The sequence below is a fragment of the Periplaneta americana genome, chromosome 2 (assembly GCF_040183065.1).
Source record: "Periplaneta americana isolate PAMFEO1 chromosome 2, P.americana_PAMFEO1_priV1, whole genome shotgun sequence".
In the NCBI taxonomy this organism is placed as follows: Eukaryota; Metazoa; Arthropoda; class Insecta; order Blattodea; family Blattidae; genus Periplaneta; species Periplaneta americana.
Window position 1 is genome coordinate 191,586,820 of NC_091118.1, and position 27,249 is coordinate 191,614,068.

Sequence of the window (27,249 nt, forward strand, 5' to 3'; positions counted from 1 at the left end):
TGGTGCTTTTCTTATTCAGGTTTCTTTAATGTTGCATGTAAAATGATAAAACTTAAAAATTCTGTAAACATTGCATGCAATTATTCCTGGGATATACTTCTGCGTTGCACTTTTCGTTACTCCATTCTTTCTTTTATATTTTCTCTGTCAATTATTTTGAAGTATACACGGTGATTCAAGAGAAGTTACCGCATATTACCGAAGACATTTTGAGTAAAAAATGTTACATAAACATTTGTCTTATTTTCAATATATTTAGAGTTACACTAATTTGAAGTTGTTAGTAAAACACCATTTTTCTTTAATTTTAACGGTAGAAGAACATTACAAATAGAGAATGAACTATTCAGAAGTATAATTTCTTTAATTGGCTAGTGTTCTGAAGCTAAAAATGTGTTGTGAAGTCCATAGTTGATTCGTACAGTTTTTTTTTTTTTTTTTTTTTTTCAATTTTTAACTACAATATTACATATTTCTTACGCATTTACCACAATTATAACAAATCACGTCATTCTTGTAAACTCTTTAAGATTGTAAATTAGGATGCAAATTGAACAGTAAAGAATCAAGTTGCAAGAAGTCGTATGATTTGTAAGAATATTGTTATGATGAGTGCGGAAGAATAATGTAATTGTCAGTTAAAAATTGGAAAACAAAAATCTTTACAGCACAAAGCAACTAAGGAATTAACAACACATGTTTGGCTTCAGAATACCAGTCAATTGATGAAGTGATACTTCTGAATAGTTCTTTACCCTTAAAACTAAATAAAAGAGGTATTTTACTAACAACTTCAAATCAGTGTAACTTTGAAAATATTAAGAATAGGATCCGTGTTTATATGAAATTTTTTGCCCAGAATGTCTTCGGAAATAAGATTCGTAAGTGATGGTAACTCTTCGTGAATCACCCTGTAGATTGACAATGAGAAAAGTTTTGCTATGCCACAAAGCGTTATAGCAAGTGATTGCTACACTGTAAAGCAGTTACCTATGTCAATTGATGCCCATAGGCGCCAGCGCGCGCTTTAGAGCTCAGGAGATCCTAAGCGCTTCCCAGCGGATAGGAAAGAGACAGATGAAAGAGGTGGTATATACCACTTGGTTGAGCTACATACAGGGATGGCCAGCACTGATTCAATAGATAAAGGGAAGAGAACTTATTAAAACTGTATTCATGTTAATTTTTAGAATTGTCTGAGAAGTGTAAGTGCATTATAAGAATGTAAGTGTTAATTTTAATGCACATTTTTCACAAGTTTGTTTTTTTTTATTCAAAAAGAATATTTTCTCAACTTTTGTTTATAGAAAAGTGAAATTTTCAGATATAGACCTATTTATTTAGTAGCCTTACTGGTACTGAAACAATATTTTCGTAAATGTAATATACCGTAAATACGTATTACTGAAGATAGTATATTACAAATTTTGAAAATATTCGCATGGTAAAATAATGTTTGTAAGGAAATCAATGAACAAAGCAACTATTGTTACATCATAAGCAAAAGATATGTCCCCAGGTGTTGTAAAAATGTCAGTTCTATAGCTTCAGCAGGTTTCGAGAAAATAATTTAATATTCTGATGATAGGAATTTGCGCACCAACAACACCTTAAAAGCATAATGCGATAACCGTTTTGTTACGTAATATTAGTTACAGTTAAAACATATACCTAGGTAACTTTGATTAGTACTATAATAATGTTTTGGTTCGTTCATTGATTACTTTTATAAGGCTAAAGATAGCATCAATATCCATTGCAACTTATCATATCATACTCAATCTCTTTTTTTTGGGGGGGGGATATTACTTTCTTTATGGATGATGTGTTTCAACCACTTAGTACAGTATAGTTATATGCCATGGAATTTATGTGAATTCCTTATTAATTCTGTATTATGTTATTAACGTTTAAAACACAACTGCAATATTAAGAAATTGGTGTTAGTATTTTTGTTTTACAGACAATGTAGAAAATATCAAACAGAAAGAAGCCATATAAAAATAACGACATAAAATTTCACTATCCGTTTGAAGTTTGTGCACCACTATTTTCTTAATCCAACAGGCTGCTTATTCCTCCCTCCATACCTAACGCTTGATGCCCGCGCACGACGTCAAGGTCAGAAAAATGCGATTTCTTTGACATCAGGCGCTGTCGCAAAAAATTAAAATATAAAAACAATGCAATAGAATGTACACTGTAAAATAACAACATGCGACTGTAACCTCTTCGGTTGACAGAGATAGGCTTAGTTACAGAGAATTTGCAGTATACCGAAGTATTGTTCGACCTAAAGGAGAAGGAAAATAGTATATGCAACGAGCCTATAATGGCAGTAATTAAGACGCGAGTATGTTTTGAAACGCGCGCAAGTGAGTTTCATAATTTTCATACGAGCGTCTTAATTACCATTATAGGGAAGTTTCATACGACTTTTTATGCTCGACCATATTTCTAACTTGAAATTATTCATAAGTATTCATGTTATTCTTATCTGACTGGGGAGCGGAACTGACCTTCTGCAATATCTCGTAAATTGTGAGATGTGCGCAGACGCGAAAGTATTGACTTTTTCTGAGACACAAATGTCATTGACCTTGATACAATCTAGAGAGTAAAATAAACATTAATCTTGATATAACCTTGAAATTGATTTAGACATTGAAAAACGAGATGACAAATTGAATTTATTTGAATATTATTTACAATTAACTCTAATTATTATAGTAACAGAACATAACCTTCTGCGACAGTATTGGATTTACAGTCTCCGTGACGTTTCGCTAGTTGTCTTTCGATTGCATATCCGAGAATAATTGATACTTGCGCTTTCATATTGCTACAATGGTGTTTTCTGATTGGTGGAACATCTAAACTGTAATGAATAGGTGTACTTTAATGAGGTCCATTAAAGGGCTCCTATCAGGTGTATAATTACTACATTTCGGCATGGTCGAGCATAAAATTAATATTGCTTTCTCTGATATAACTTTAAAAAAAGATCACAGAGTAAAATAAAGCGATGGGCAATCTGAATCAAGTATTTAAACTGAACTTGATTTCGAGAAAATTTGTACGAAAGTGTAGGGACATTTCAGACAAAGTATTCACGCGATTTACACGTTTCGCAACAATTACTATCTCTTATCATGTTACAAATCAGAATAAAATCACAGACAACGCACAGAGGAGCCAGCATAGTCAGGACTGTAGGGACGTTTGCCTGCTGATCCGGGCGTGGGTTCGATTTCTTTTATTTTAGCAGGTTATTTTACGTCGCTTTATTAACATCTTAGGTTATATAACGTCTGAATGAGATGAAGGTGATTATGCCGGTGAAATGAGTCCGGGGTCCAACACCGAAAGTTACCCAGCATTTGCTCATATTGGGTTGAGGGAAAACCCCGGAAAAACCTCAATCAGGTAACTTCCCCCGACCGGAAATCGAACCCGGGCCACCTGGTTTCGCGGCCAGATGCGCTAACCGTTACTCTACAGGTGTGGGCGTGGGTTTGATTCCCGCTTGGGCCGATCACCTGGTTGGATTTTCTCCGAGGTTTTCCCCAACCGTAAGACGAATGTCATGTTATCATACAGAGAATCCTCCGTCTCATCTCGCAAAATACTATCTAGAGATCACAAATTCCGTCGACGGAATTTGGATCCCTGTCACAGATTTAGGAGCCACTGTATAACAATGAAGAATCATATATCTGCAGTGCTCGGGAAAAGTGACACAAGTCAGTTTCCACAGTAGTAATATGCGTTACAAGAGCGGTATGTTGATGTTTCCATGTTCGAGGAAAAGATTGAAAAAGCGAAACGTAGTTGAGCTTTTTTAATTTCCGAGAACATGAAAACAAACATACCGCTCGTGTATCGTACATTATTTTGTGCGAAGATCGTTTATTACATACCTGAAAGAGGAATTTCTAATTAGCTGCAATGAAATCTCCATCTTGGTTTCTGTTCAATGACGGCAACTTTTAAAAACTAAAATATCTATCTTCAACATTGTTGCTATAAAATGTTTTCTGTGTTTACTATATTCCAGCAAGTCGTGAAATACGTCTGTCTTTCCCCCCCCCCCCAGTCTATAAATGCGAACTTAAAACAAACGGTAAGGTTATGTAATGATTAGGGAACGGAATTTGGAGCAGTAAAAGCTAGTATTGACATCTACACAGTCATTTGTTTACAACCTTTTATACCAAGTCCTCCCCTCCATGACATACTCGGAGGTGTCTGCACGTCAACAACAGGTGAACGGGACAGTTGCCGCATAAGAACTTCAACATGCAGGTTTGCAGTTCAGAGTGTTGAAGTGCAGGTACAATGCCGAAAGTGAAACCAACTAACAATACAAAATTGAAAGACTAGTGTATATTTGTAAAAGCTCCAGATCGAGTATCAAAATTCAGGAAACAATTCCCTAAATTGTCGCTCCCCCCATTTCCAGTTCTTAAGAGCTGGGGGTCATGGTTAGAAGCTTGAAATTATTACGCACATCACCTCCAATCTGTGAAGAAAGTGGTCCAGTCTTTCAATCCCGATGACGCGGCTGCGATTCAAATACGACAGGAACTGCTAAAGGATAGAACAATCGAGAAAGAAGTCGTGGATATTAAGTAAATTTTTTTTATATTCACCGGATGCCATTATTCGATTAGAAAAGCCAAGAGTAGAACTAGTTGAGCAAATAAATATTATGAGGACTATTGTAAATAAACTGAGTGCAGTAGAAGGTGAAGTAGGAAACCGTGTTGGTGAAAAAATGAACAGGGTTCGATTAAAAATGATGGATACGATATTCTTAGTCGTATTTCAGATGTACTAACAAAGACGTGTCCCAATGACGTCATTCAACATTATATTTACAATTGATTACAACAAGGCACAGTAGGAATAATTGTTTCATCAACAAAACATAGCATTAATTGAAAATGCCATTTCGTTTGGTTCTATATTTTGTTCAACTTTTAATGATACTACATTGGGCTATGTTGTAAACATTGCAATATATTGCATATATTGTAAATTCTGTAGTATACGTTGTATACATATTATCATATTTCATAAAATTGTAAATAAAGGTTTTAATTTAACACGCTCCTGACAGAAAAAACGTACATATTCAGAGGCGAGTTCCATACAGAAGACAACTGTCTATCAGCCATCAATGTTTCCACTGACACGCGAGGACGCAGAAATTGATATTTAATTATGTATATTTGTAATGTTATTTATTGGTGTCTTATGCATTGCCAAGAAAAACACATGTAGTTCAAAATGAAATGTAGATTATGTACATTATGTAGGCCACTATATATCATTAAACTATAACATTTGTTTATTCTGCAATACGTTCACAGCACGTTGCGTGTAAGTTTGTATGAAGTGAACTGTACTCGTCCATGCTCTGTGACGCAGCTCGCTTGACAGTCACTGATCTACGAATATCTATACTACGTTTCACCATTCTTTATAATATTCCAAATCCCTTTCCCTGGTAATGATTTATTTTTCATTTTAATATTTTAACAATATTATTTATATAATATATTGCAATAATAACATCGGCATCTGGAATCTTGTTGGTTTTTTCACGGCTTCCTTAATGTTACTTGCATTACAAATGCAGTAACTCTTGTGGTGTTGCAGAGTTTACTTAATTTTTGCAAACATTTAAAAACAATAATTAACAGTGCAATTTAGGTGAAATTGCAGTGGTAAGTTTCCAATTTATAATTATTACTATATTAAACGTCTCTAAAAATAATACGTTAAAAGCATAAAGCAGTAAAATGAATATGGCGCTTAAGCGGTAAGAAGAGGGAAATTGTTATGTGTGTTACGTTGGGAATACTGAATGTGGTATTTCACACTTACCGCGTATTGGTTTTGTGCGGAAAGCAAGCAAATACGCACGATCTCGCACAAAACTTATTTGATAATGTATTGACAACTTACAATGGTTTATGTCGATTTGATTTTCTTCTGTATAAATTATTGTAATGGGAGAAATAACTATGTATTTTTTTCCAAGCGAGCAGATGTTCCGTAAGTTTTCAATAAATTATCAAAAACGGTTTGTGGAAAGTGACTTGTGTCACTTATCCCGAGCACCAAACTTGTGAAACTGTTGACACTGAATGTTGTAAAAACTGTAGCTAAAGGTCCAAATAACGTCATTTAGGTGTTACTTGAAAATTGTTATTACAATTTTGGCATAAATATAGATTTTATTAAATATGTCACGGAATTAGGCAACCTTATCCTACAACACAAAGTTAAAGATATGCCTGAGACGAGATCGAAGCTGAAAAATATGTATAACTCAGAAGATTATCGAACTTAAATAGTTATTCAAACTACGATGAAAGAGTAATGGAACGGAGAAAAATTCTCCCCGGCGCCGGGATTTGAACCCGGGTTTTCAGCTCTACCTGCTGATGCTTTATCCAGTAAGCCACACCGGATACCCATCCCGGCGTCGGACAGAATCGTCTCAGATTAAGTTCCAACTCTTGGGTTCCCTCTAGTGGCCGCTCGCTGCGCTACGTCATAGATGTTTATGAACGTAGGATGAAGTCCACACATGTGCTGAGGTGCACTCGTTATGAGTGACTAGTTGGCCGGGATCCGATGGAATAAGCACCGTCTTAAATCACGAAGTGATTTACGCATATCATATATTATTGTAATGTACCAAAGTACATATGATATTTCCATTCAGATATTCTGTATCCGGTGTGGCTTAGTGGATAAAGCATCAGCACGTAGAGCTGAAAACCCGGGTTCAAATTCCGGCGCCGGAGAGAATTTTTCTCCTCATGATGACGCATAATATCTGAATGGAAATATAGCCTATGTACTTTGGTACATTAAAATAATATATATTATTCAAACTAGATGACAAATTAAATTACATGATTACTTAATTGTGAATTAAGAATATATATCAAGAGACACTGTGCCTTCTAAAATAAGATGTTTCACTTTGGAATTCAAACCGTCTAAGGTCGGGGAGCCCCTATTACCTCTGTGACTTAATGTAATAGGTTCCCTTCCACGCTGCATATTCATGTACATATGCCTGATTTTATATTACATAAAATCCAGACATTATTCCATATTACCACCAAAAGTACCAGCTAGAAGAGCTTGAAGTAATCGGTCTTCTGGTTGGAGCAAGAGGTACCGCTACTCTCCTCATGAAAGATGTTCTTAAGAGGCTTGAAATATCTACATCTATTATTCCGATTGTAACTTTAGCTGCACTGAAAGGATCAATTGCTACTTGCGTCTAGAGCCCAACCATCAAAAGCTTCCACTTGAGTAAGTAGTTAGAATTTCACCACCAGGTGGCAGTGGTGTTACAGTTTTCGTATTAATAGAATCTTTTGGCGCAAGATGGCGGTAACACTAAAGCCAAAAATAGTGACTGTTTTTGTTCAAGTTAAAAGTTATTGTATTCATGTTAAAATGAGGTGTTAACAGTTAAATAATGGGGAAAAAATTAGTTTGCAAGATGTGGGACAGAGAGTATGATTATTATAATAACCTTAGCATGTAAGTAGATCTCATCCTGGGACAGTAGACGAAATAAATTGCTCCTAAACTGAGACAAACTGACTTGAGTAAATACAAGTTTAAATGTTCTTATTGTGTTCTAGGTATATTTCCACCAATCACAAAATGTATTTGCGGCTATGTACTTGTAGGAGTTTCATTGTCAAAACAAAATTAATGGTTCACTGAACTTGTAAACATTTATATGGTTAAGTACTCTTTGTCCCTTGCGACAGCTCACGAATAGTGAGAAGATTTCTAAACTAAATTAAGTAACCTCAAACATTGTCATTGTAATGGTTATTGCAGTGTACAGAAGAACTCTATTCTAAAAGTATTGGAGACAAGTTAGAAAATATTTTCTTCGCCATGTATTTCATGTAGCTGAATCTCAAATCTATGTGAGGCACTTGTAGCACACCCAGTAGAGGAGATAATTAGATGTGAATTATTGAAACAGTTTATAACGAAAACGAAGTCGCATACGCTATCCATGATTGCGTTTGACTCAGACTCTAAAATATTGCAAAATAAGATTTTAGGAAAACAGGCGGTATATAAAAAAGTAGCCTATATTTCGGCAAAATTGTGGAAATAAATTTTATAACATCACACCCTTAAACGTCATACATAGAGCAAACATTTTTAAAATAAGAATTAGTCAGTCTTTCTAAATGAAGCATGGGCATTATTAACTCAATTGAGTTACGCAGATTTCCCCTCAATTCCCCCTCCAACTTCCCTAGCTGAGACGAGTAGACCGGCAGTTAAGCAATGCTCAGTGACGGATTGCATCATAGCTTTTACGAACTTTCGGCTCTCGCTGGTCGCTTGAAATCCATCACTGATGCACAGTGCCCACTGTGCGTTTGTTTATAAGATAGTGTAAGCGGAAAGAACATCGGAGGAGGTTTCAGATTTGTCTTTCACTTTCCAGTTGTGCCGAGGGCTGCTAAAAATAGTGGTGATAAATTTAATCCTTTCTTTCGCAGGCACTTCTCACCATCGCTGCTCTAGCTGCTGTAGCACTGAGTGAACCATGGGTAGTCCCTCTTCCACAAATACTACCAATTCAACTTCCAAACCTGCTTAACATGTCCAGTTCACTTCCAAGTGTGCCTATGCAAATCCCCGATTTGCTCTCAATAATAAGCAGCACGGCAGCACCAGCAACTCAAGCTTCAACCACGGCTGCTCCAGCATCTGACGATTCTACTACGGCCGCGCCTGCGTAATCTTCCAGTGAAGGCAGCCGCTGAGCTGATTCAGATGTGAGAGGTTGAATATTGTACTCACTATGTAGTTCTCATAAGAGGCAATAAAAGAGGTACCAAATTAAATGTTGTTTCAGACACATGAGCTCTCGCTGAAAATTCAAAACACGCCTTGAAATCTCATTATTTCATCCCACCGACTCTCAAATGTCCTATTCCTTTATGACAAGAACATCCAAACTCACGAAAAACTCTACGTAAGTGGGCTGTGAGAAGCAACTTTCTAAGTACAAGGTGCAGGAATTTTACTATTTTTGGTAGATTCCTTGGAGTTTTAAATTGCTGCATACAGTTACGTAGTTGGTGATCAAATCATCAAGCAAACAACAAAAAATGTTGCATGTTTAATTAGACTTATTATACCAAATAAAATGTCTTGAATTCACACGAAGCCTATGTGGACATTTTACCTGTCTCAAGATGTTAAAAATTGAGGCGTCGAGTGAGAGAGTGATCTATGCCGAAATTTTTCAAATTTGATTTATTGGTAGTATATGTAGTCTTATCTTTGTACACATAATATTAGCAACTTTTGCGAGATCCTTTCCCGTCTGTTCTAAAAACCTTAATTTTCGTTATTTCCTTCTCTCGAATATCTAAGGAGAGGATTTTAAGGAACCCGGAGGTTCATTGCCGCCCTCACATAAGCCCGCCATTGGTTCCTATCCTGAGGAAGATTAATCCATTCTCTATCATCATATTCCACCTCCCTCAAATCCATTTTAATATTATCTTCCCATCTACGTCTCGGCCTCCCTAAAGGTCTTTTTCCCTCCGGCCTCCCAACTAACACTCCATATGCATTTCTGGATTCGCCCATACGTGCTACATGCCCTGCCCATCTCAAACGTCTGGATTAATGTTCATAATTATGTCAGGTGAAGAATACAATGAGTGCAGTTCCGTGTTGCGTAACTTTCTCAATTCTCCTGTAACTTCATCCCCCTTAGCCCCAAATATTTTCCTAAGAACCTTATTCTCAAACGCCCTTAACCTATGTTCCTCTCTCAAAGTGAGAGTCCAAGTTTTACAACCATAAAGAACAACCGGCAATATAACTGTTTTATAAATTCTAACTTTCAGATTTTTCGACAGCAGACTGGATGATAAAAGCTTCTCAACCGAATAATAACAGGCATTTCCCATATTTATTCTGTGTTTAATTTCCTTCCACGTTTCATTTATATTTGTTACTGTTGCTCCAAGATATTTGAACTTCTCCTCCTCTTCAAAAGATAAATTTCCAATTTTTATATTTCCATTTCGTACAATATTCTCGTCACGAGACATAATCATATACTTTGTCTTTTCGGCATTTACTTCCAAACCTACCTCTTTACTTGGTTCCAGTATAATTGCTGTGTTTCTCCTAATCGTTTGTGGATTTTCTCGTAACATATTCACGTCATCCGCATAGACAAGCAACTGAAACATGTACTAGCCGTTAAAATTTAATTGAAGAATATTGCTGGGGAATCTGTAGTTTATTTGAAGTATTCATAATTTAAATATGTACCTATGTCACTATTGTAATCATTAAGGCTTGATGAGTGGAAGACAAGGCCTTACGGCCTTAACTCTGCCAGCGAAAATAAACATTCTCTTCTATTTGAGGCAAAAAGCAATATGCTGAAGCTGCCGTCCACGCAGGCAAGCCAATAGCCGTGTTTGCTTCTGGTGGCGGTGATATTTGTTGCTGTCAAGAGTGAATGAAAGTATAACAGTAGTCATGTTCGTTCATATACATGTGAAAAATTCTCAAATATAAAAACAAGTTAAAATTATGTGTGGCAAAGTAATATTTCCCAATAAAATTTTGAGGTTAAAAAAAAACTCCAAATGGCAAGTTTTGTTAAGCACAATTTTAGTAGTAGTATTTAGTGTTTATTTATTTAACCTGGTAGAGATAAGGCCATCAGGCTTTCTCTGCCCCTCTACCAAGGGATTACAACAATAATCTGAAGAATAAAATTACAATTAATATTAAATTTACAATTGCAGTACAATAAAAATTAAAGTACGACAAGATTACGTGATTAATGAAATCTAGGCATTTTATCATAGAAGTTAAGAACAAAGAATATTGTTGTATTTTCTGAATTACAAATTAAACCTACAATAACAAAATTCTATAGTGATGAAATTACCGGATATTGAAATATTTTGTGATAGATTAAGAGAACTATTTACAAGAAACCATGTCTGAACGAATCTCAATTACTGACCAAGTGCCTAGTAAGTTTGCGTTTGAATTCAATTTATTTCGAAAGTCCCTGATGCTAGCAGGTAACGAATTCCAGAGTCTTGGCAGGGCTATTGTGAAAGAGGATGAGTATGAGGAGGTGCGATGGGATGGTATTGTTAGTATTGTTTCATGGCGAGAGCGTGTGTTCAGATTGTGGTGGGAAGAAAGGTAAGTGAAGCGAGACGACAGGTACGAAGGAATAGAAGAGTTCAAGATTTCGAAGAGAAGGAGATGTGAATGTAAATTTCTTTTCTTATCTAGTTTAAGCCAACCTATTGTTTCCAGGGATGTAGTAATATGATCATATTTACGAACATTGCTTACAAAACGTACACACAAATTATGAGCACGTTGAAGTTTCGTTTTGTTGTCGCTGGAAAGGTGTGTCAGTAAAATGTCAGCATAGTCAAAATAGGGAAATACAAGCGTCTGCACAAGGGACTTTTTTTAAGCAAGAGGAAAGATGAACATTTATCCTATTCAGCACATGGATAATAGAATATACTTTAAGAAAACACACAGAAAAAATCATGTATATAGTACAAATTTTGGAGAAGAATCAGCGTTTTTAGAGAAGCATTGTGTAAGAAAATGCATTTCAGCATTTAAACAGGGGAAGAAGTTTTAAGGCCACCCAGATTCTAAAAATGATGGCTCGAAACACCAGATTGAATGGACTTATCTGCATGAACATTATGATGAGGATCCCTGAACCATATACAAGATGGACCGTACGTAATGTCATTAATTTCAGGGGGTCATTCTTTGAGATATTTCTAATAAAATCGTGTAATGTAATTTTCCTTGTTTTCGCTTACTTTCCGAGATAAAAAATTTTTTATATGAAACATTTCATAACGTGTTTTGGGAAAGCCACTGATTTAATTCCCAATATGCTCAGTCAATGTGAGAGAGTATTGTATTATGATGACTATTACACTTTTACTACGTCATACTATTTTGACCAATAAAACGGTACGAAAGGACGTCTTTCAACCAATCATGGCTGCTTATCGCACAATTTTATCGCGTCCATAGCATTTGTTTAATTTTATCGCTTCTCTAGCATTTGTTTGTTTTTATCAATATCCTAGCATTTGTTTCTTTGTTTGCCAACATTTCAGACTTCACTGGTCTGGACGTAAAAAAAAAAAAAAAAAAAAAAAAAAACAGAAAATTACAAGCCACTCCAGTCGATGCACAGGAGTTTCAAATATGACTCGCATTGGCATTTTTTAGTAGGTTATTTTACGACGCTTTATCAACAGCTTAGGTTATTTAGCGTCTGAATGAGATGGAGGTGATAATGCCGGTGAAATGAGTCCGGAGTCCAGCACCGAAAGTTACCGAGCATTTACTCATCGTGGGTTGAGTCGGAAAAAACCTCAACCAGCTCACTTGACCCGACCGGGAATCGAACCCGGGCCACCTGGCTTCGCGGCCAGACGCGCTGACCGTTACTCCACAGGTGTGGACAATTGGCATTCAAGAACAAGAATTAATAAAGATCACTGGTCATAGCTAAGCATCTTCCCTGAAACTCTATTTACAAATAAATGAAGAGCATCATTCGGAAGTCCTGAATAAGTTGAGGAATAAACCATGTACATCAACGAGTTCACTTCTTTTACGCACACGTCCAATATAACATCAACTGAACCACCAACCACTAAAACATTCAAATTCAAAAATTGTACTTTCAATAATTGTTCCTTTTAAAATTATTCATGTTTATTTTTTATTTCATCGTCCTTAATGAAAACTTTTCTAACACTTATTTATATTATTTAGGTTATGTTATAGGTTCTGCTATATCATATTATGGATAGTCACGTATCAGAGATTGTTTACTATTAAGATTTATTGAAAATCATCTGTCAAATGACGTTGATTACTGGAATTCGGATAATTGAAGTGGAATGCAACTGTTTTAATAAAAATGAAACTGAATCAACAAAGCCTTCTTGACTAGTAACTGTCCACAGAGTTCAGTGAAGATTCCATAGTTGGCACAACTGATAACAAGCAAACAGTTAATTATAACACACTACTGCCATCTAGCGTAATATTTGCAATGTAGAGATGGTACATTATTATATTTGAAGACAGTTGTATTTTCGTAAGTCAATAAATATCTTATTGTATTGGAGTACTTCGTTACTTCTAATCTTTATATACTTTCTTCTAATCGTGTAATAGTCAATTAAATCCCACTCGAGTTTTGATTTTCTCTAGATAAATCGAAATCTCTAGTGAGATTACTGATGATAATTTATTGAAAGAATTTTAGTCTTGTCCTTTAAATGTGCAGCAATTTGACCCGAACAAAAGTAATATTTTAAAATTTATTTTCAGAACGAAAAGTTACATTTGTTCGAATCAAATTTCTGCCCACTTAAAGGACGAAAGTAAGATTCTATCAGTTTTTACTGTCTTAATACTCTGCTCTCTTAAACTGAGTAAGCAGATTGGGAATTAAGTCAATAACTTTCCGAAAACACGCTATCAAATGTTTAGTATAAAATAATTTTTATCTCGAGAAGACAACAAAAACTAGCAAATGTGTATTAAACTTTTTGTTTTGAATTATCTCAAAGAATAAACATTGAAATTAAAGACATTAAATACGTTTTATCTTACATAGATACTAGTGGCTTGTGCAGCAAATCCTGCAAACTAAGTTCATTAGACGTTCAAATAAACATTTTTCAGATTCATTTTCAATGAAGAATACCAGACATTCTGAAAGTTATTTGCTTCCATAACAATGAAAGATACTCTCTCTCAAGCCATTACTGAAGAGAACCACGCATATAAATATCTACACCACACCGTCATTAAATATATGAAAAAGACCCAACCCCACGTGATTAATAATTATACAAATATTTGATTTTTAATAATATTATTATCTTACGTAAGTTTTATAGCTTTCAGTAACATATACTATATATAATATATAGCCGCCACTCAGTAAAATATAGAAATCAAAATCTAATTTAAGTTGTTCTCTACATGTACCTATATAACCCCAAAACGTTTCACTTTCATATCAATATAGCATTAATATATATAATTAATGAAAAATAGTCACATCACGGCATTAACTACAATAATAGATCATTTCTAATGGTAATAATGCCATCAAACCACCTCAAGTTTTATAGTTTTTAATATCCAATACACAGCTGTACCCAGAAAATTACGCACCACAGAATCGAACCTGTAAATTACTTTCGTAAGTTAAATTTTTAATAACCAATTTAATTTGAGCTCTAAATATGTCAGCATTCTTGCAGATCATGAACTTCGTTTAATATTGTTTACTGTAGTGTGTGTTTTGTTTTATTCTGAAATGCAACACGGCCGAATTGATGTTCGCTTCGCTTCTCCTGTACAAAAAAGCGAAGAGTATATCACGTCGGCCGTGAATGCTATTAGCTAGTTCTCAAAACTGACGAAAGATAAATTTTGGAAAATAGGAAAATTATGTTTAAAATTGACATTTCACTGAAAACTATTATTTTTTCGAAAAACTTTGAGTTCCAAGCTTCAAAATGAGAGGTCATTTATTAAAATCCGTCCAGCCGTTTTCCCGTAATTTCCATTACCAGTTCAAATTATATATTTCAATAATGGAAATGAAGAATCGAATTTTATCATCGAAATTGACAAAATTTCACCTCGGTGTATCCTTAAGTAATCGATTAAAACAGATGTTGTTTAATGACAACGATATAGATATCAAAAATACTTTCAAATAACGAACGTCAGAAAATATAACGGCAATCGAACGTTGACACTTTCGTAAAGCATTGTCGGCTAATTAAGTCAGTTAGGAATTCGATTCACACTAAAGCAAACAAAACAGAAACGCCGATGTTTACACAGAAGGTTACAGGATGCTGTATTACTTCCTCATGTGGGAAGAAAGGAAACAAATGATCTGAGAACAAAACTGGTCTAAGCATATTTTGTTGTGTATTAAAGCTGCAACAGTTGTTAACCTGTCGTGAAACTTGCAATGCATTTTATCCGTTGATATTCACGTTAGATTCGTGATAGTTGAATCATCAATTGTGACCTACCGGTACGGGATTGGAAGTCTGTCGTCACGAGAGCTATATTTAACCATAGAGGCAAGATAATGATCATGAACACGATATAATATGCTTTTGTATTACAACTTTTATGTGTTTCGCAACAACTCAGTTTCTTTTTATGCTGGAAATGATGTAACTTCTTCTTACACGATATAATATGCTTTCGTATTACAACTTTTATGTGTTTCGCAACAACTCAGTTTCTTTTTTATGTTGGAAATGATGTAACTTCTTCTTACACGATATAAAATGCTTTCGTATTACAACTTTTATGTGTTTCGCAACAACTCAGTTTCTTTTTTATGTTGGAAATGATGTAACTTCTTCTTGTACGATATAATATGCTTTCGTATTACAACTTTTATGTGTTTCGCAACAACTCAGTTTCTTTTTTATGTTGGAAATGATGTAACTTCTTCTTGTACGATATAATATGCTTTCGTATTACAACTTTTGTGTGTTTCGCAACAACTCAGTTTCTCTTTTATGTAGGAAGTGATATAACTTCTTCTTAATTTAAATTCTTGAACGGTTATATGAAGATCATAATTATGCTGGGTGAACCGTAAGTTATGTCATTAAATTCAGAGGGTTATTGTTTGACATATTTCTACCGAAAAAGTTTAATACAATTTATCTCCTTTTTACTTCGTCTTCGATAATAAAATTATTTTATATAAAACATTTCATAGCATGTTTTTTTGGGAAAACCATTGATTTAATTCCCAATATGCTCAGAATCTTTTAGAGAACAGTGTATTATAATAATAAAAAATGGTTGAAAGAATTTTAGTTTTGTCTTTTACATGTACAGAAATTTGATCCGAGCCAATGTAACTTTTTGTTCTGTAAAGGAATATTACAATGTTACGTTTGTTCGGAAATTTCAGCATATTTCAAGGACAAAACTAAAATTATTTCAATAATTTACCATCATAATACACTTCTCTCTTAAATTGACTGTGCATATTGGAAATTAAATCAATGGCTTTCCCAAAACACGCTACGAAATGTTTCATATAAAACAATTTTTATTTCGAAAATGAAGGAAAAACGAGCAAAATTGTATTAAACGTTTTTGTTTGAAATATCTCAAAGAAAAACCTCTTGAAATTAATGACGTTTCTTACAGTTAAACCCATATGATTGAAATCACTTCAGATCTTTCAAAAAAAAAAAACGAAAGTTCATTTTCTGGATTAGATACAAGAGGCATTCTTTGTAATCAGAAAATGAAGCATATGGAATCATTTGTAAATTTTGTGGTTTAAATTGATGAATGCAATTAATTTTGCACGCATTTTTTAAAATTTGCATTATTATATATATACTATCCCACAAAGGTAGCTGTGCTTCACTAAGGGTTGCCAAAACACACAGCATACTAAACAAATAAAAATAAACATTTGTGTTATCAATATTATGATTATTATTTTTAAAAGGAAGCTACCCTTCGAAAAGTACGTTTATTCAATAATTACTAATAATCAGATACAATGTAAACTAATTTAGGTGTGCAGGTAATTACGTAAAATCTGAACAGGATATTTCATTCTGTTAATAGCAATAATTTTCAAAACTTTTAAAGGAAGTCCAAAAAACTTAAACATTCAACTGAAGATTTTGGAATTGTTCCCCTTGTTCCGAACAATAGTCCAAAAATTTCAATCTGTCCCTATATGCGATAAAAATTCCTAAAGTATTGAATCGTAGAGTCATGGATGGTCTTCTTTTCTTCATGTACTGACAAGTTGTTCAACTGCATTTCAAAGCGCACGGTGGGATCGATGACAATTGCTCTATCATTTACTCTATCAATGGCAATGTCAACTCGCCGAGAACTTCCATCTTTTGCAAGGCAGTGGACTTCTTGGTGAACCTTGTAGAAGGAAGTAGAGAGGACTTCTAGCAATAAGTTCTTGTATTACATGGTGTCTAATATTCCGGACCCCATGATATGGGGTAAGGTTTCTATCTCAGTGCAATGTTGTGCACTGTTGGCCATCCTGAGAGCGACCTGGCATGATACACACGTTTGACACTGTCCAGACATTTTAATTGCCTTCTTTCACTCGGATACAGAGAGACCATCCATTGTTGTTATCCAATGTTAACTGGCGTGTATTTCTGAAATAATGTCACACCTCTGCCTTTTTGCTTGAGTTTGCACCATTTCTTGTATTCTTCATCTCTTAATATATTTCTCAGCATTGTACTAGTTATTTTTTTAGTCTCTGCAAATTGATTTCGGTAATACACTGGCGTTCAGACATTCTGACCTACGATTTTATGATCGTATAAGCGAACTTTCTAATCACGGAATAAGTCAGACCAGAGATATATGAAATCGGCAAAACTTCTGAAATAGTTCCGCTAGTTATTGGTAAGGTAAAAATTGTTTGGAAAATGGAGATGTTGATTAAGTATAAATTATTTCATATTTGAATGTATCAGAGGTTTTCTGCTAAACCTAATGCTTTTAAAATCATTAGAGTGGGATGAAAATTTGAATTCTATAATGAGGAAATATTTAGGCTACCGTATGTACTATTGGGTACTCTGAGTGTTACTATCCCCATCTATTCATAGAAGTAATAGATAAGAAGCCATACCTACAGGAACAAATTATCGATCACTATCGATTACCAGGGATCAGGTATCTTTGAACGCCAGTATACAATCAAGAATGCTTTTCCTCTAGGGAAGCGTTTTCAGTAAAAGCAGCTCTATTGTGTTGATCTGCGACCAGTTTTACAATATTGCTATAATATTTGAGATCTAAATCAAGTTTGTACTCTATCAGCATGTTTTCAAAACGTGTAATATGAAAAAAGAAAAATAATTATATCGATAGCAACACAAAGAAGAGAAGAATAATGGTAACGCATTCTGTTGAAGTTTGTACGGTTCTACATAGGACCATTTTGTCCTCAGGTTTCGAAATATCACAAGTGCATTGAACTCAGGTTACTGCACATGCAGAGCCGCACCTGATCAATTAAATATTAGTATATAAGACAACGAGAAAGACCGGTAAACATAAACTACTCTAGAAGTTGCAACCCAACAAACAACAACACACACGATAACGAGAATCTTCATCATGGCGAGATTCCTGGTAAGTGAATTCCATAACATTACACATATTGGGATGAAGAACTACTCTCAGGATTTCTTCAGAAAAAAAAAACATAATGTAATATAAATGTAAAGTAATTGTGCCGATATTCAGGACATATTCTTAGGTTAGGAAACAAAATTATAACGAAACAAAATGAATACAAGAAGTTCGCAATTTCATGATAAGAAGGAACACAAATGAAAGTTTAATGGCCGGTTTTTCTAAGTATTGTTAGAAAATTTAACGAGTGTTAAACTCTAAACAGTTTGTTAATTAATGCAATTGTATGTTTTCAACACCAGTTTGGTTTAACAGATTGTTAATTTTAAATGTAGGATTTCGGGCAATTAACTCGTTTAACAGTTACTTAAATATGGCCGATGTCTCCACAGCTGTTTGAACAGAAGTTGCGAAATTAATATTTTGTGTCTCTCTGTAGGCAATGTTTAGCATATGACTGGTAATATAGCATTTAAAAAATACTTTGGACTGTTTAAATACATCAGTGTTATTTTATTTCTTTCGTATTTCGTATCCATAATAGCAATGAGAAATATAACCTTACTTTGTAATTATTATTCAGGACGTCACCTACAACTTTCATTTGTCAACTGTTTGTTTATGGAGCGTGGCCTACTATAACAGGTTGTCATTTTGTGCAAGTTTCATGACTCACTCTATAATATAGAATTTAAAGATTAATTTTAGCCAATCAAAAATTGTCTTACATGTGTAGAATCATTACCAAGTCCTGTTGAGAGTTAAAACAGTGCTAACAGACGTTATAGTTATCTTAAACAAAATTATGTTGAACAAATGGAAAAAACATTAACAAAGCGTTAAAAATAAACAGACTGTTAATTTAATATTCTATAAGCAAAATTCCATGTATGGTGGGTCCCTATCACCACGGCATGGCGCGTCCTCAGGTTGCGGATAGAGGAGACGGCCACCAGATATGGAGGGTAGCTGCGAATATATTGAATAAGCAGTCGTGGACAGCCGATAAGGGGTGGTCCTCCAGCTTGGGGGTTGGGCGAAGAGCTAACAACCCATCACCGTAAAAAACAGCTTGTTACGAATTCCTACTGTAAGCCTCGGAATAGGACTGATTCTCTGGCACGACCACAGCAAAGGAATAACGTTTTGAGATTTGGCACTTGGAACGTAACTAGTCTTTATAGAACAGGAGGGGTAACATTAGTAGCAAAAGTACAGCAGAGTCCGTATATGTCAGTTTCTATCTGATCCTTTTCCAATTCACTGCGGGCTAAAGCAGGGAGATGCACTATCACCTTTACTTTTTAACTTCGCTTTAGAATATGCCATTAGGAAAGTTCAGGATAACAGGCAGGGTTTGGAATTGAACGGGCTACATCAGCTTCTTGTCTATGCAGATGACGTGAATATGTTAGGAGAAAATACACAAACGGTTAGGGAAAACACGGAAATTTTACTTGAAGCAAGTAAAGCGATCGGTTTGGAAGTAAATCCCGAAAAGACAAAGTATATGATTATGTCTCGTGACGGGAATATTCTACGAAATGGAAATATAAATATTGGAGATTTATCCTTCGAAGAGGTGGAAAAATTCAAATATCTTGGAGCAACAGTAACAAATATAAATGACACTCGGGAGGAAATTAAACGCAGAATAAATATGGGAAATGCGTGTTATTATTCGGTTGAGAAGCTCTTATCATCCAGTCTGCTGTCCAAAATTCTGAAAGTTAGAATTTATAAAACAGTTATATTACCGGTTCTTCTATATGGCTGTGAAACTTGGACTCTCACTCTGAGAGAGGAATATAGGTTAAGGGTGTTTGAGAATAAGGTGCTTAGGAAAATATTTGGGGCTAAGCGGGATGAAGTTACAGAAGAATGGAGAAAGTTACACAACACAGAACTGCACGCATTGTATTCTTCACCTGACATAATTAGGAACTTGAAATCCAGACGTTTGAGATGGGCAGGGCATGTAGCACGTATGGGCGAATCCAGAAATGCATATAGAGTGTTAGTTGGGAGACCGGAGGGAAAAAGACCTTTAGGGAGGCCGAGACGTAAATGGGAGGATAATATTAAAATGGATTTGAGGGAGGTGGGGTATGATGATGGAGACTGGCTTAATCTTGCACAGGATAGGGACCGATGGCGGGGTTATGTGAGGGCGGCAATGAACCTTCGGGTTCCTTAAAAGCCATTTGTAAGTATGTATGTATAAGCAAAATTAAACATTACTTGGACAAACTGGCTATAATAGTAGTATTTATATATTTAACATTATTTTTAGAGATAAGTCCATCAGAGTTTCTCTTCCTCTCTACCAGGGGATTAGAACTGCAATATTAATTGTATCATTATTAATCGAAGATTGTATCATTGGCCATCTAAATTAAAACAGACGCTAATACAGACACTCATTCTATCTCACTTCGATTATTGTGACGTTTAGTTCAGTGATCTCAGGATTGATTGCTCCCAGAAGCTTCAGCGTGTACAGTAGTGGCAAGAAAACCGGACCGACCATTGTAGCTGATTTCAGAGACTTGTTCACTGAGACTGGTAACTAAGACTTTCGTGGTTCGAATCCTGCCTGCGAAGGAAACTTTTCTTTTTTGTTCCTTATTCAAATTTATTCCCAATACTTTTCGATTGCAGCGATATTTTACTACTTAAATAACTTATTATTCCCAGAACATGAATTTTACCAGCTTATTTTCTAATGGCTTTCGAAATGGACTACAACAGTCGAAACTACAACAATTTGAATAGATTACTCGCTATCTTATGAATGCGGACGTGGCATGCGCAGTGGCTCATTTCGGGGACTTTGATTATGCCGTCGGTCCGGTTTTTTTGCCACTACTGTACATAACTCGTGCGTCCGTTTCATTTCTAATGTTCGATACTATGAGCATATTTAACCATTTTTTGAGAAGTTATTTGGTTTAGGTTACATAAGATAAGAAATCTACACTCGCTTTCTCTCCTATATCGAATTACGCACAATTCATCCCCCTCTTATTTATTTGTTCGTTTCCATACTCGCTCTCTCTCTCTCGCTATCATAACATTACTACATGATCACAACTCGATAACAAGTAAGAAATTCCACTTCACACATCGTTTCTGTATTCCTCATTCTTCAAAGGTTGCTCCTTCTCGTCACTGGAACTCTCTACCGATTGAAGTCAAGGTCTGTCGAATCTTGAAATCTTTCAAATCCAAATTAGAAAAATATCTATTAAGAGTTGCCAATCTAACTTACTGTTATGACATGTGTTCTATTGCATGTTTCCATGTGTTCACTACATTTTTTTATACTTTAGTGATATTTTATTTTATATGTTTTTGTTTCACCATATATCCCGATAATGGGTATGTCTATCATGTGATAACTTGAGCTATTTATAATCATAATTTTCCTACCTGTGAGTACCTAATATGCTTTGTACTTTACTTTTTGTTGTTGTTATTATTATTATTATTATTTATTATTATTATTGTTATTATTCTCATATTTTTATACTTTGTACGTCTAATTTATTTGGAATTACTTTTCATATTTTATTATGCCTTTTCCTTTCTTTCTTTATTATTATTATTATTATTATTATTATTATTATTATTATGTCCCAATTCTACTGACTTGTTGTTTACATTGTATTATGATTATCAGTTCATTTTTTGTCCTGTATTTTGTAAATTTGTAGTGTTTTATGTATCGCAGTTTTACTCCTGGTTGGGTGTTACAGAAGGCCGTATGGCTTTAACTAGATATTTTTGTACAAATTTATTTATTGCTAAAGCAAGAGAACAGAAAAGTGTAGGTCTAACGAAGAATGCGAGTAAAACGCTTTTTTAAAATGTGATTTGAATGTCCTTTGTTTATGTCCATGATATACAAGTAAAAAGCTTATTCTGTTTACTGTGATTTGAATGTTCCTTGTTTATATCCATGGTATACAACTAAACCGCTTCTTTTGTTTACTGTCACTTACTGTCCTTTGTTTATATCCATGGAATCGTGTTTATTGATACAGAAACATCTTATTTAAGGGATTGAATCTGACTTCTAGCGCGTTAAATAATCCTATCTGATGTTGAGCGAAAGGGTAAGGATTTTAATTTTAATTATACTTGGCTATGGAGAGAGGCAACGATCTCTTCTAGAGGCAGCGAATTTATTTAATAATATGTATCCGAATTGCAATCCAATTCCACATACAACAGTGACAAGAATCGTAAGGAAATTTACTGAAATCGGAAACGTAAAGAACTTACCAAGATCACGTTGTCAACCATATCCACATCTCTCATAACTTTTGTTGAAGTCGTACAAAATGTTGTCCAATATTCTTTTGAGAAGATTAGCTCCGTACGTAGATGAAATTATTGGGGATCATCAGTGCGGTTTTAGGCGTAATAGATCGACTATTGATCAGATTTTTTGTATTCGTCAGATAATGGAGAAAAAATGGGAGTATAAGGGTACAGTACAGCAGTTATTCATAGATTTCAAAAAGGCATATGACTCGGTTAAGAGGGAAGTATTACATGATATTCTTATTGAATTTGGTATTCCCAAGAAACTAGTTCGATTAATTAAAATGTGTCTCAGTGAAACTTACAGCAGAGTCCGTATAGGTCAGTTTCTATCTAATGCTTTTCCAATTCACTGCGGGCTAAAGCAGGGAGATGCACTATCACCTTTACTTTTTAACTTCGCTTTAGATATGCCATTAGGAAAGTTCAGGATAACAGACAGGGTTTGGAATTGAACGGGTTACATCAGCTTCTTGTCTATGCGGATGACGTGAATATGTTAGGAGAAAATTCACAAACGATTAGGGAAAACACGGGAATTTTACTGGAAGCAAGTAAAGCGATCGATTTGGAAGTAAATCCCGAAATAGACAAAGTATACGATTATGTCTCGTGACCAGAATATTGTATGAAATGGAAATATAAAAATTGGAGATTTATCCTTCGAAGGGGTGGAAAAATTCAAATATCTTGGAGGAACAGTAACAAATATAAATGATATTCGGGAGGAAATTAAACACCGAAAAAATATGGGAAATGCATGTTATTATTCGGCTGAGAAGCTTTTATCATCCAGTCTGCTGTCAAAAAATCTGAAAGTTAGAATTTATAAAACAGTTATATTACCGGTTGTTCTGTATGGTTGTGAAACTTAGACTCTCACTCTGAGAGAGGAACATAGGTTAAGGTTGTTTGAGAATAAGGTGCTTAGGAAAATATTTGGGGCTAAGTGGGATGAAGTTACAGGAGAATGGAGAAAGTTACACTACACAGAATTGCACGCATTGTATTCTGCACCTGACATAATTAGGAACATAAAATCCAGACGTTTGAGATGGGCAGGACATGTAGCACGTATGGGCGAATCCAGAAATGCATATAGGCCTAGAGTGTTAGTTGGGAGACCAGAGGGAAAAAGACCTTTAGGGAGGCCGAGACGTAGATGGGAGGATAATATGAAAATGTATTTGAGGGAGGTGGGATATGATGATAGAGACTGGAGTAATCTTGCACAAGATAGGGAGCGATGGCGGGCTTATGTGAGGGCGGCAATGAACCTTCGGGTTCCTTAAAAGCCATTTGTAAGTAAGTAAGTAATAGTGTATCTCATATGTGGGACATAATATTAAACAAATAATTATTTTCAAGAAAAGTTTTATTTTCTACTGTAATGGCGACTAGGATGTTCGTATCGTAATTCCGATGTTGAACTCGGACTGTAACGCAATTGAATACACAGCAGTACGAGACGTCAACATTTAAAGACGAATAATTCAGGAAAAAATAAACATGTTACTCACTCCAGTTTGCATAGTTATTTAATAACAGACGAGTCTAAGTTCCAAAGCTGAAAGTTACCCAGTGTTTGTTCTTATTGGGTTAATGTGAAACCCAGGATTCCTCAACCAGTTAACTCGCCCAAAGAGGATTCGAACCTGGGCCCGGCGTTCAGACATGCTAACCGTTACAGCGGTAGACTTTTGCCATCTTGTTTCCGGTCTGCCTACACTTATGTATCTTATATGGGCCTACAATTTAATAATATTTTTGCTTCGCATTTTTCGTTCATTCTTAATATATTGTGACAGCGACGTGAGATTCGAACTCACGACCAGCGTCCCGCGAGAAAGCAGATCGCGCGGAGCACGGAGGATTGGCGAAGAGGGGAAAGGGCCAACGCGGCGAGAGAGTGGAGCGAGAGTGCGCGCGCATCTGGTGCTGGTAGAGAGGAGAGGGCTCTGGCTTTTTCTGGAGTGCCATCTCTAGAGACGCGTGGAACCTTCGAGGCTACGTCGCTGTGGTTATAAATTACGGACGCGAAGGACCGACAGAGTTTTCAGTTGATTAGTCAGCCAGTCAGTAAGAAAGCCAGTTTTGTGTACCGGAGTTCGACTCGAGTGTGCGTCCGCATCTGCGTCAGCATCCGAAGGCCTGAATACGAGTGCAGTGGACCGCAGTTGGAGGTACCTGAGTTCGAGTGCAGTGGACCGCAGTTGGAGGGACCTGAGTTCGAGTACAGTGAACTGTCTCTGGAGGTCTGTGGTTCGAGATACTGTCAACTCGAGTGACTGAGCTAGAAGAACTGTAAACTGAGAACTGATAGTTCTGATTTGTAAATAGTGCTTTGTAAATATTAGTTAAGATTAACAGTTCATTGTTGTGCGTAATAGTCCAAGTAAGTTGTCATTGTCGTCGGTGGAGTGCTATAACGAATACTGTGTTGAGTGAAGATCCAATTGTTGACGAGAGCGTTTAAGGTGGATTGTAGAAAGGAATTATTGTGGCGAATAAATTACATTGTTGTTACTAATAAAATTCACAATATATTGAAGCAACAAAGTGGGCGTACCCCTATGTATTTTTATTTCACTTACTTTGTGCATGTTGAATGTGAATTTGGTACACATATGTTTACGTTGGTACTATGCTACCATAGTAACCGTGCAGTTATAAACAAACAATGCTGACCGGAGTCCGTTTATCATCGACCTTTCGTAACCGGTGGATTGGAAGAGGATCTGCAGATGTTTAAGCTCCTTTTGCCGACTTCACAATACCTGATAATGCTGTCTAGGGGTTCATAAAGGACAAAGTGCGAAATCACCGCTATAACACAACGGCATAATTATAAGCAGCTGTGAAGAGACTTCAACGAAGTGACCCTTGATTATCTCCGCAAAACATCTGCCAGGACATGGCGCAGAATTCAGCTGTGCTATGAAAATTAAGATATTCATACCGATGTCTTTGATCGTTAAACAATCAGGCACGTGTCCATATAAATGAATCAACCATATCCACCGTAGTGTCGTAATACATGGGACATCACTGTGTGACCTCACTGTACTTGATACAGGGGTTTTTTTATTTCGTAATTTTAGTGTCTCTGCTTTTCTTTTGATGCAAGAGGGTATATGAGCTACCGATCTCAAGAACCTCATTTCAGCGGATTATACATGGTGTTAGAAAAGTATCCAATATTTTAGGAGATGCTAGTATGCATCAAAACAAGAAAATAATGTATAATAAACATGAGATCTACAACACATACTTTCTGATATCTGAACACTTGTTCATAAGAGGTGCTCAATGTAACGTCCATTCGTGGCAATACATTCCTCTGCCCTTTGGCGTAAGGAATCACGTTCTCTTTGAAATTGACATTAATAAGAAAGTCCTGATAACGATCCCCAGTTAATCTCTGTGGTAGCACGTATGGCCCTATTAATGCATCACCAAGAACGCCTGCCCATACGTTGATTGAGAATCGGTGCTGATGCCTTGTTTCTTCAACTGCATGACGACTTTCAACAGCCCAAACATGCTGATTACGAAAATTCACAACATCCTCTCTGCTGAACCCCGCTCATATCCACAACCAGTCTTTTGTTTTCAGTATTCCTTGCGACGTATCATTTTTCCATGCCAAGGGTGTCAAATACGGTATGATGATCTGGTAGTCTGGTGTACATCACGTTATAGATATAAATTACTGGCTTACCTGTGAGGCTGTTCTAGCCAAAACCCTGTATCATCCAGATTTTCTCCAATTAGAACGCAATTTATGAGCCTACTTTTTATTTAAAAAATGAAGCCCATTTCTCTAACTTTTCTTCACTAAATTCTGTATTGAAAAAATAAGATGGTTGTTAAAAGCCCGAATATTTCCATAGAAATATAGCAAGACAATTTTCATACGATTTCTTCGTAATATATTTCGAAATGAAGATTCGCTATTGTAATACATACTGCATTAACATGAACTAGACTGAAGTGTACTGAAAAGAAGTCAGCTGTATATCAATCCTCTAACCTCTACGTCCACTCACAAGCAAACATTCTCATGGAGGCAGATGAAAAATTATTTTTTTTCTTCCACCATGTTAATAATGTCAAAACAAGTTCTTATATAAATTTTGACAACTCGAGCGCAATTTCGAGGGCCGTTCAGAAAGTAAGTTTCCCTGGGGCAGTTTACAGAAAGGAAACACAATTTCACGCAAAGATTTATTGGAACAGACATAGCAGATAGCGTCGCCCTCTGTAGCGTAGTTGGTATAGCTCTGGCCTTATACGAGTATGCTCGAGGTTGCGGCTTCGATCCCGGCCGAGGTCGATGGCATTTAAGTGCGCTTAAATGCGACAGGCTCATGTCAATAGATTTACTGGCATGTGAAAGAACTCCTGCGGGACAAAAATTCTGGCACACCGGCGACGCTGATATAACCTCTGCAGTTGCGAGTGTCGTTAAATAAACCATGATTTAATTTATAGCAGATAGTAACTGTTGAGCTATTTTTCAACATACTCCCCACCGAAATTGAACCATTTGTCATAACATGGGATCAACTTTTGTAGTCATATGTCGTAGAAGTCTGCCGC

The 27,249-nt window shown here is 35.7% G+C and overlaps 2 protein-coding genes across 5 annotated transcripts in view; one reads left to right on the forward strand and one right to left on the reverse strand.

Annotated features, from left to right (window-relative positions):
• The window catches only part of LOC138694978 (LIM domain only protein 3-like), a 913,591-nt gene that overhangs the window by 416,400 nt on the left and 469,942 nt on the right, over positions 1-27,249 (reverse strand). The gene's annotated exons all lie outside the window — the stretch shown is intronic.
• LOC138694975 (gamete and mating-type specific protein A-like) overlaps positions 1-27,249 on the forward strand; it is a 58,228-nt gene that overhangs the window by 67 nt on the left and 30,912 nt on the right. Inside the window, exon 1 of one of the 3 annotated variants that reach the window (XM_069819204.1) lies at positions 18,248-18,315. The exons of 1 other annotated variant lie outside the window; for it this stretch is intronic. In XM_069819204.1, coding sequence (XP_069675305.1) covers positions 18,301-18,315 — 15 coding nt within the window. In that variant the 5' untranslated portion in view covers positions 18,248-18,300. Of the gene's footprint in view, positions 1-18,247; positions 18,316-27,249 lie in introns of those variants that run through there. One more of the 3 variants, XM_069819203.1, reaches the window with a different exon arrangement.